Consider the following 10,513-nt stretch of genomic DNA (forward strand, 5'->3'; position numbering starts at 1 on the left):
CAAGGGGAAATGGTTTTAAGCTGAGGGAAGGGAGATTTAGGTTGGACGTCAGGGGGAAATTCTTTACGGAGAGAGTGGTGAGGTACTGGAACAGGCTGCCCAGAGAGGTTGTGGATGCCCCGTCCCTGGAGGTGTTCAAAGCCAGATTGGATGGGGCCCTGGGCAGTCTGGTCTAGCATTAGGTGGAATGGTTGGTGGCCCTGCGTGTGGCAGGGGGGTTGGAGATTCATGATCCTTGAGGTCCCTTCCAACCCTGGCAATTCTGTGATTCTGTGAAATCGCTAAATGGTGCTGCAAAAGAAGGCTGCAACAAGGGGCACAGCAATGGAGGGGTTGTGCACGAAGGAAGCAAAGCCTCATGCGAACTGGAGGGCTGCGGGGGCTGGCACGCTACTGGGGCCAAAGCAATGGGGGGGCGGGGTGGGGAAGGGGAAGCAGGAATGGGATCTGGTGGGGGGAGGAGGAGGAAAGCCATGTGGCTGAAGTGTGCAAGATGGGATGGTGCGTTTGCATGGCAGGTGGAAGGGTGGTGGGCTGCACTCGTGTGTGTGTGGCACAGGGGGTGGAGCAGAGTGCAGTGGCCAAGTCCTCCCTAGGCAACGTCAGGTGTCAGCAACAGCAGGAGAACCTCCAAGTTCCACTGCCTCCAAGAAGAACAATGCCAGGATGGCAGCTTGGTGGTCCGAAGCTGCATAGTTTCTACTCTGGACCAGCAGTAGTGCAGCAGCTCATGGAATGCCACTGGACAAATCAGGCCGTGCGCTCTTTGTCAATCTCTAATTGTGACTATTTTTTATTGACTACAACCAAACATGGAGTGCCAAGTTGGGTGGCACTCAGAACGCTGCCCTGTAACTCTGCGTGCTGCAGCCGCTGCCTTCTGATGCTCTTCCTCTCAGTCCTTCAGCTGCAGCTTCTGCATCATCTCCACAAGGGTGTTCATTGCGGATGACTGGAAAGAAATAAGGCAAGTATAGAGATAGGACAGAAACAATCTAGGGCGATCTCATTAAGAAAGTCTGATCAGTAAACCTTCCAGAACGGCCCCATGCAGCACAGCACGTTCCTGCCATTCAGGTCACTGACATTCCTTCTCATAACACACTGCCTATGGTAAGATTCATGCTCTGCTGGGGGAACGAGGTCCCAAAGGTCGCAGTGCCTGACATGGCAAGGCTCTTTATCACAGAAAAACCCTCCAGCCGTTACCAACAGTGTCCTTCTCAAGCCAGAGGAAGGCATCCAAGCTCCCCTAGGCAGCTGTCACTGACAGTGTGATTTCCTTAAACATACAGCTGGGTGTTTTTCTATTACATTGCTTGCCTTGGGATTCTGCAATAGCTTTCATGTCTGACAGGCAGAGGCACTGAGAACAACAAGAGCCGTGTCTGTGCTCACCAAGGACTCACCTCTGCACGTGCAGCGGCAGCTCTCAGAGAAGCCTTCTTCAATTCCACTCTTCTCTCTTTTCGTTGTCTTCTTGCTATAAAGCAAGAATAAAACTGAATTCGTTCTGTCAGCAGCAAAACTGCAGAAACATGGGTACCATAAAAACAGATGGCAGAAAAAAGACAAAGGAAATTGGAAGCCTCTCAGTGAATGACATTTCCAGTGGAAAGGTGCAGAAGACTACCATGGAGTTAATGGAGTCGGGGTTACATACTGTGGCACCTCACTGCCTTTGGACTTTGTAGGCTTCAACTCTTTTCCCCTCTGCAGAGAAGGAAAAAGCAAAGCAAACCCTATGCAACTTCAGTGTGCTTGATAAGGGCAGCACCTACCCTACAGGGTGGGTACCACAGCACCTTCTTACCTCTTAGCTTGGAGCTCCGTGCTGCAGCAGGCCCAGGCTGTGCTGCTGGAGCCGGCACACTGTCTCCGCTCTGACCCCTCGCTCTTTTGGTAGCAGGCAACTGCGCTGCTGTTTGCTGCTCTTCTTCCAAGCCCTTGCGTTTACATCCAGCCAGGGACTTGGAGACAGAGCGGGGGCACGCTGCAGGGGAAGGTCTTCTCCCTGAGCTGGGACCTGCTGTTGTAGGAAGCCCTCCAGCCTGGAGATGAGCTCTCTCAGAAAGGACTTTCTGCACCGCTTTCGTGTAGATCTTTCCATTGGGCTCAGCACCTATCTCTGGCAAGAAAGAAGAAGCAAGAAGATATAACAAGAGTCCAATACTACTTTCGGTCTGCAAAATGGGTCACAATGCTAGCACATCTCATCTGCAGTGTTCACAGTCACGGATCTTAGGATCGTGGATGAACTGTGGGTTTGTATTTCAAATCAGCACAGGAAAGGTAACTATAAGTCCCGGGGATTAAGACCCCAAGCAACACGCAGTGAGAACAGTCCCAGGAAGAACAGACAGAAAGCCTAGTTAGAAAGACAGTGCACCAAACCCAGATGCCTGTTGTGCGTCTGTACCTCTCTTGGGTGCCATGTCATGGTCTGTAGCTTCCCCCTGCCTTTCTGCAAGGCTGCGCTTCAGAGGAAGGCCACTGGCATCAGCTTCTGACAGAAAGGAAACAAGAAAGACATGAAGAACATCTCTTTGGAGGAAGACTTTAGCACAGTCAGACACAAATTTCTGGTCTTCAAGCATAGTTTCTTCCATTTGCCTTTCTGCTGATTCAACACTGTGCCATTTCTGCAGTCAACACAGATCTGCAGTGTCCTTTCCTCTCCATCACACACAGCCCTGCATGCAGCCCTATTTAGAGGCAGGTACCCACACCACAGCTCACAAGAGCTGCTTACCTGCGGAGGCTTTCCGCTTCCCCCCTTGCCCAGCACCATTCCACAGACGCGCAGGCTCCGTCCCTACAACAAAATACAATTTGCTGATTTAACAGAAACCAGTAGCCTGTAGAAGTATTGTCCTGTCAGACCAAATCCATCCCCAAAACAACAAAAAACCAAAAGTCTCATTCTTGCTCAGATGACAGCAGAAGAACCCCAGCCTCCCTGACAGCTCCATTTGACAGAGCAGAGGTGCATCACCAAACAAAACACTATCAGGTGCAAAAGTTGAGACACATTTTGTGGCTCTAAAAGGAATTCACTCGACTCTAAGCATTTATATGCAGACTTCTGCCTCACTGCTGCCACCAACTGCCGCTGTCGGTCTCTCCAACACTTCCACAGTGGCTTATTTGACATCCCCTGCAGCACTGCACCCACTCAGAAGTAATACTCAAAATTCATTCCTCCATCCTTCATAACAGAGGCCTCAAGAAACTCACTTTTGCGTGGCAGTAAGGACGCTCTGTTCCCATCGCGTCCCTCTGCGCGCTGCAAGATGCGGTTGGATCTCCGGCAGCCTGCTGGCTGCTGCTCCCAAACACGGGGAAGCGCGCTGCGCTGCTTCTGGGGAGAGAAAGGAAGAAACGTCAGTGGGAACGGGCAGCCAAGGTTTGCAGAGAGGTTCCAGATTGTGCCAGAGATAGATTATCAGAGTGCTGAGAGATTAATTATCACTAAGGGAAAATACAGCCTAAGCCATGTCCACGTCATTAGCCCAGACTGTCAGCAGGGAGCGCAAAATCCAAGTGGTTTTTGAGGTGACAAAGGACCAGTAGGGCTCCTCCTGCTCCACCCCTTCCCTTAAACATGGGAAAAAGAAAGAAACATCAAGCAAAGGAAACCCAGCCATACCTTTCCTCTCACAGAGCAGGAATTAGAACCACGGTCATCTCCTTGCTGAGCCATGATGGCTGAAGTGTCAGAGGAAGACTTGCAAGGTCTGAGGGTTCTCTCCACAGGAACCTCCTTCGCTCTTAGAAGGAGCTGGCTTCACTCGTTCTTCAACTGCCTTGATCTCCGAGTTCTCCTTTTGGACAGGAACCCTTACAGAAAGTATCAGCAAGTGAAAAATCATGAGGAAGAAGCATTTTCCCAGCTTTCTTCTGCTACGCAATGTAGTCTCTTGAGGAGGGCAATGCATGGATCTCAGCTGTCTGCAAGAATTGCCCATCACTAGCTGCAGCTTGTGTCTGACTGCCATGGCTTCTGTCAGCAAGTGCCCCCAGGTCCCCTTTTCCCCCACAGGTGTGCTGACCGTCCATGTGCCCAGCTGAGCACCCGGCTCTCTGCCGTGACTTCAGCGCGGTTTGCTGAAACACCTGCTGGGTATGGCACACCAAGCAATCCATGGAGCAGTGAGACACAAGTTGCACTCTATGAAGTCTGCACTCTGCTTCCTTTTTTAGGTCTGACATGAAGGTGGGGGCCTGGCAGCAATTTTCCAGGGGAGGAATGACATTTCGTCATCCTCACCGAAACATGGGATGGAATCTCAAGAAGAACATGTTTCCTCTGGAAACAGCCATTCAGAAGGGCAGCGCTGGAGCTGAGAACTCCTCCCCAGCCCAGCTTTTCTGCTGAGACATCACTGGCAACCACCCAGCACCAAACCCAGCTCACCTGGTCAGCCTGCTCAGTCTGTGCTGTGCCCAGCTCACACACACCGCAGTGGTGCTTCCAATGGGCTCTCACAGGGTGATCTCTCTCAAGAAAAGCACAGAGCTCAGTCTCCGTGTGCAGCACGCTCACGAGAGCACCAGCTCTGCTCACCAGCTGTGGCACAAACGCTCCCACCCCAGCAACCATTGTGACCTCAGAGAGTGCCTGCATCACTTCTGTGCTTTCATCATAAGCAAAGGGAGTGGTCACCTCCTAGATCCAAATTTTAGGAAATCAACACCAGGGTCACCCAGTGGGGTGAATGGGGTTAACTGAATGGGGGTTAATTGAAGTAAAGCAACAGAGAAGTGAACATGACTCTTATGCAGCCCAATAAAAACTCAATATGGCCTCGTTGTGGTCAGTAGAGTCCCAGAGGAACTAGTAGGAACTGGGAGGAGTGCACACCAGTATAGACCAGAAAAGTCCAGTATGGCTAAGTAAAAACCAGTAAGGACCAGTATGGCCTCAGAGTGGTCAATGGAGTCCTATAGGAATCAGTAGAAACCAATAGGAAGGCACATCTGTGTGCCCTGGGGCCGGAGCTGGCCTGTGCCTCTGGCTTTGGGCCCCAGGGCTGGTGCCGGCCTCTCGGGCTGCAGATGTGGCTTTAGGCCCTTGGCCTGGTTCCGGCCTCTCGGGCTGTGGCTGCACCTTCAGGCCCCGGGGCCGGCGTAGGCCTTTGTGGCTGTGGTTTAGACCCGAAGCTGGTGCTGGCCTCTTGTGCCTGGCTTTAGGCCCTGGAGCCGGTGTCAGCCTTTCAGGCTGTGGATTGAAGTCCTGGGGACAGTGCCGGCTTCTCCAGCTTCGGCTTTAGGCCACAGCAGTGGTGCCAGCCTCTCTGGCTGTGGTTGTGGCTTTAGGACCTGGGGCCAGTGCAGGCCTCTCCAGCTGTGGCTTTGTCTTTAGGCCCTTGGCCTGGTTCCGGCTTCTCTGGCTGTGCTTCAGGCTCAGGGGCTGGTGCCGACCTTTCAGGATTTGGCTTTAGGCTCCACAGCTGGTGCCAGCCTGTTCGGCTGTAGATGTGGCTTTAAGCCCCATCTGGTCTGGTGCTGGCCTCTGTGGCTATAACTGTGGCATTATGGCCCAGGGCTGGTGCTGGGCTCTCTGGCTGGAGCTTCAGACTTCAGGGCCAGCGCAGACCTCTCTGGCTGTGGCTTTATACCCCAGGACTTGTGCCAGCCTCTCTGGCTGGGGCTGTGGCTTTATGCCCCAGAGTTGTTGCTGGCCACTCTGGCTGTGGCTTCAGGTCCTGTGGCCACTGCCAGTCTCTCTGGCTCTGTTTTTAGGCCTCAGGGCCAGTCCTGGCTTCTCTAGCAGCATCTTTAGGCCCCAGGACGTGTGTCAGCCTCTCTAACTGGACTGTGGCTTTAAGCATTTGGACTGGAAAGCACTCCATGGCCAGGCGCTGCTCAAATACTGGGCCTCCATTTCCTCCTGGGCATCCACACGTGCTCTGAGTCTCCTGCAGCTTTCTGCAGGGTTTGTAGCTTCCTGCTGAGGAGCTCCTCGTGTTCTTCTGCAACTGCCCCCCAACATCACTACTGCCTCCCCTGGTACCGTACTGGGAGATGCTTCAGAGTCCATTAGCCTGCACTTCCTTCCTCCCATCAGCAGCTGCTCCTACACAAACCTTCATTCACACTGGGATGCCGTCCACTTCTAGCACCAGCTGACCTGCAAGACAGAGGATTAGCACAAATGCAGAAGCCCAAGGCTGTGCCACCACCATGTGCTGCAGCCTTGGGAAGTCAGCTACAACTGCAAACTTTGTTAAAATTAAAACAGGCACCGTAAATTAAGTATGACTTCTGAACTGAAGTAATTGCCACAATCAGAAATAAATACTGAAATCGCTTACTTAACTGTAGGTGGTTACTTTTGAATTCTTTTGTTTTTGGGAAAATATGAACTTGGAATTGAAGGATACAAGAAAAATGAGGAGCACTTGGCAACTCAGGCAAACTGAGCAGTGCAGGGAAGATTGTTGCATTTCTTCTTCTCCTGGCCCAGAAATGAATTTTCCTAGCTTAAAATGAAAAGAGAAGAAGAGCCTGACATAAAGTAGACACAATACAGTCTCACATCACAGGTAGAAACTGGAGAGCTCTTGTGGCACAAAGCTCAGGACTGTAGAAATTAAGGTTGCCTCTAAGCTTTAAAAGAAGATGAAAGACAAGGTTAAATGCAAAACATTAGCAATTCCTGCAGAGCACATCACACAGCTGTAGGCACCACCTGAGAGGTAACAGTCAGGTGAGAAAGGAAAACCTTACTATGTGAACACAGGGACAAGCTACTCTCTTCTTCTGGGCCTTTGTTCCCAGTGAGGATTTCCCTCAAGAGCGCTGCTCAAGCTGCTGCTGTCTCCAGCTGTTGGTCACTTCTACCTGCTGGACGCTGTGCCCACAGGTCATTCTGCTTTGGGCAAAGCCTGCTGGCTTAACTCCAAACCAAGGTCACAGGCCACGTTAATCCAGCTGGTTTATCTGAAAGGGCTCAGAAGCCATGCATGGGATCCTTTCTGCTGGTGGTTCTTTCCAGGCAAGAACCTCCGCTCTCAGATCAACAGCCAAGAGCTGGAAGGCAGAAAAAGCTTTCCAATCCCCATGGATGTGGCTTCTGCAAAGACAACAGCTGCCTACTCTTCAGCAGGGTGATGCCCACCCAGCAAAGCACTCAGCCAGCAGATGCCTTTCCTTACACTGACAGAACTGTCCCACATTTGTGCAGTCCTTGGTATTGCATTTCCAATCCAAGTTCACATATACCTCAACCATTCCTGCTGTGTTAGTTTACTTGGATCCCCAGTTGGGGCTGTAGCTCAAGAGGTCAACGCAACAGAAATAACACAACATGCAACTGGAAAACACATCTCAAAGCCGAGAAGAGCCAACTCTCTGACCTTGGGCACAACTGGGCACCAAGAGCCAGGCCTTGCAAACTTGGCTGATCTGAGCATGCGGGAGGGGGCTGGCAATCAGACCAGGAGTCTCCATTTCAATTGCAGTTCCATGTAGAGAAGAACACCAAACAGTAACAGGTGTGAATGAATTCATTCAAAAGCTGCACAATGAGTTTGTTCTTTATTAAAAAAAGCATGCATTCCAAGTCAAAAAGTAACCGCGGGAGTTGATATCAATGGAAGCTGTTCTTATTCCTACACCTCATCCTCTTACCACAACTTTCCTTGCCTCATCCCTTACCCCAGCTCCTGGAAAATGCCCACAGACTTAAAGTCAACTCTCAAATCCATAGGACTCCTTTCACATTACTCCATTAATAAAAGATTGCAGACTTGTTTCATGCACTCAAACTGATCGAGCAGCGGTATCACCATCACTCGTAACACACGGAAGCATCCAAACCCTGAGGATTTTTTTCCCCTCCACCACCAGGTTCTTCTTAGCACACAAGACTTCTCTTGCTCCTATCAAAACAACAGCCAGCAGTACAAAGCAAGCAGCCACCGAGGACTTTAAAAACAAAGCCTGATCCACATAGCATATCTGAACCTCACAAGAGGCCGACTGTAGGCAGACCTGGAGGGGTGACAAAGGACAGCAAGAGGCTCAGTGACAGCATGGTGACAACGCAGGGCTTGCGGGGCCGGATGACAGTCGAGTCCCACCCTCTGTGTGGTGCTCAGTGTACAGGGAATAGTGTCATCCAAGACATGGTGACACACAAGTGATGGTGACACCAGATGACGATAACAACAGTGACAGCCAGGGATGGGGACACTGCGTCATGGCTGTTCCACATCGAGGTCACCTTGTGTCATGGTGTCACCTGAAGACAGTGACACTCAGTGACACCCAATGGCATCCAGTGAAGGTGACACCCAATGATAGTACCACCAACGATGATACCACCAACCCCATGTCACACCCCATGTGTCCCCCCACTGTCCCCAGCTCCCTCCCTGTAATCCTCCTCGTCACCTCTTCAATGAGGATGTCACCATGCTGCAGTTGTGCCACCAAGGCAGGGGGGACAGCTTGGGACAGTCATGGACAGCCAGGGTGACAGCGTCACCAGGCTCCAGGAGCTGTAGGACGCTGATGGGGCTCTCGAGGTAGACGGGTTGGTATGGCCCCAGGTTCCACGGTTACAGTGACAGTGAGAACTTCGGGGACAGGTGGTTGTCCCGGTGCCGACACTGCTGACGGTTGTCCTGGTGTCACCTGGTGGCCTGTGGGGAGTTGTTTCTGTGGAGCTTTGCACGGAGATTTAGCGAGAACCATCCATTTCTGAAAGGAAGTGGCGAAAAAAATACAACAAAATTGACATAGTATTTATTTTAATGGAAACAGATATTTTTGGGGACGATCCCATGGGGACAAAGCAGCATAAGAACGTGTCACTATGTGAGGTTGTCCTCAAAATCCCCATTCGAGAACTCTGGAACACTCCAGGAAACCCTGGGCACCCTCTGGTCACCCCAACAAACCCTCTGGGACATCTCTAGACCCTTCTGGATGAGTCCAGGATCCACTAGACACCCCAAGACACTTCAGGAACATTTCCAGACCCTTCCAGAAGACTACAGGACCATCTGAACCCACCGGAGGATGCCCCCAAAGCGTGTTCCAAGAAGGGCAACACAGCTGGTGAGGGGTCTGGAGCACAGGCCTGATGGGTGGGGGCTGAAGGAGCTGGGAGTGTTCATTGTGGAGAAGAGGAGGCTCAGGGCAGACCATATTGCTCTCTATAACTACCTGAAGGGAGGCTGTAGTGAGCTGGGCTTCGGCCTCTTCTCTCGTGTAACTGGTGACAGAACTAGAGGGAATGCTTCAAGCTGCACCAGGGGAGATTTAGGCTGGACGTTAGGAAATACTACTTCTCTCAAAGAGTGGTCAGGCAGTGGAATGGGCTGCCCAGGGAGGTGGTAGAGTCACCAACCCTGGAGTTGTTCAAGGAACATTCGGATTTTGTGTTGAGGGATATGGTTTAGTGAGAACTATTGGTGATAGGTGGATGATTGGACTGGATGATCTTGTAGGTCTTCTCTAACCTTGGTTTTTCTGTGATCTTCTGTGATCTTCCCAGTCCCCAGTCCTGCCCTGTGCTGGTGTTCTGCAACAAACAGCAATCCAACACACTGTGTCCCTGTAGAATCACAGAATCGTTCACGTTGGAAAAGACCTTCAAGAGCATTGAGTCCAACCACAACCTGAAGTACCCCAACTCTAACAACCCTCCTCTAAATCATGTCCCGGAGCACCACATCCAAACGGTTTTTAAACACGTTTGGGGATGGTGACTCAACCACCTCCCTGGGCAGCCCACTTGGAGTCTGCAGCGAAGAGCCTCAGGAGAGACCCGAAGCTGACTCCTGGGATTCTGGAGTCGAGTGTACAGGGGGTCCGAAAAGTGCTACACTCCAACTGAGAAGGAGATCTTAGCTGCGTATGAGGGAGTTCAGGCTGCTTCTGAAGTAATCAGTACTGAACCATAGCTCCTTTGGCACCTTGACTGCCAGTGTTGAACTGGATGTTCAAGGGAAAGCTTCCCTCCATCCATCATGATATTGATGCCACTTGGAGTAAGCTGACTGCGCTGATTACACAATGAGCGCAGATGGGGAACCACAGCCATCCAGGAATCCTGGAGGTGATCATGGACTGGTCTGAACATAAAAATGTTTGGAACGTCATGAGCAGAAGAAGTATTGTGTGCTAAAGAGGCATCACCATACAATGAAATACCAGAAAATGAAAAGAAATATGCCCTGTTCACTGATGGATCGTGTCATATTGTGGGGAAGCATCACAGATGCTGTGTGGAGCCCCACACGATGAGTTGCAGAGGCCACTGAAGGGAAAGGAGTATCAAGCCAATTTGCAGACGTAAAGGTTGTCCAGCTGGCCATAGATGTTGCTGAACAGGAGAGGTGGCCAATGCCTTATCTTTACACTGACTCATGGATGGTGGCAAATGCTCTATGGGGGTGGTTACAGCAGTGGGAGCACAATAACTGGCAGTGGAGGGGTAAACCCATTTGGGCTGCTGAAATGTGGAAAGATATTGCTGCCCAAATAAAGACTATGGTTG

General features: G+C 51.2%; 1 protein-coding gene across 6 annotated transcripts; it reads right to left on the minus strand.

Annotated features, from left to right (window-relative positions):
- Positions 1-394: 394 nt before the first annotated feature.
- On the minus strand, positions 395-9,730 carry LOC149911586 (zinc finger CCCH domain-containing protein 11A-like). 6 transcript variants are annotated; one of them, XM_090133626.1, is made up of 10 exons: positions 9,178-9,730; positions 8,401-8,709; positions 4,418-6,133; positions 3,650-3,840; positions 3,238-3,361; positions 2,753-2,815; positions 2,420-2,506; positions 1,814-2,128; positions 1,410-1,483; positions 395-952 (listed from the first exon to the last, which is right to left on the minus strand). In XM_090133626.1, exons 4-10 carry the CDS (start codon positions 3,701-3,703, stop codon positions 896-898), a joined length of 774 nt encoding a protein of 257 aa, XP_089989752.1. In that variant the 5' UTR covers positions 3,704-3,840; positions 4,418-6,133; positions 8,401-8,709; positions 9,178-9,730; the 3' UTR covers positions 395-895. The 6 variants fall into 6 exon arrangements, 5 of the variants coding, with proteins under 5 accessions (XP_089989752.1, XP_089989753.1, XP_089989751.1 ...); XR_016463167.1 differs by lacking the exons at positions 8,401-8,709; positions 9,178-9,730 and adding an exon at positions 1,664-1,713 and having other exon boundaries at positions 896-952; positions 4,418-8,391; XM_090133627.1 differs by lacking the exons at positions 8,401-8,709; positions 9,178-9,730 and having other exon boundaries at positions 3,650-3,812; positions 4,667-8,391.
- Between the last annotated feature and the right edge of the window lie 783 nt (positions 9,731-10,513).

Source organism: Phasianus colchicus, unplaced genomic scaffold, assembly GCF_987193195.1.
Source record: "Phasianus colchicus unplaced genomic scaffold, bPhaCol1.hap1.1 HAP1_SCAFFOLD_88, whole genome shotgun sequence".
NCBI classification, from domain to species: Eukaryota; Metazoa; Chordata; class Aves; order Galliformes; family Phasianidae; genus Phasianus; species Phasianus colchicus.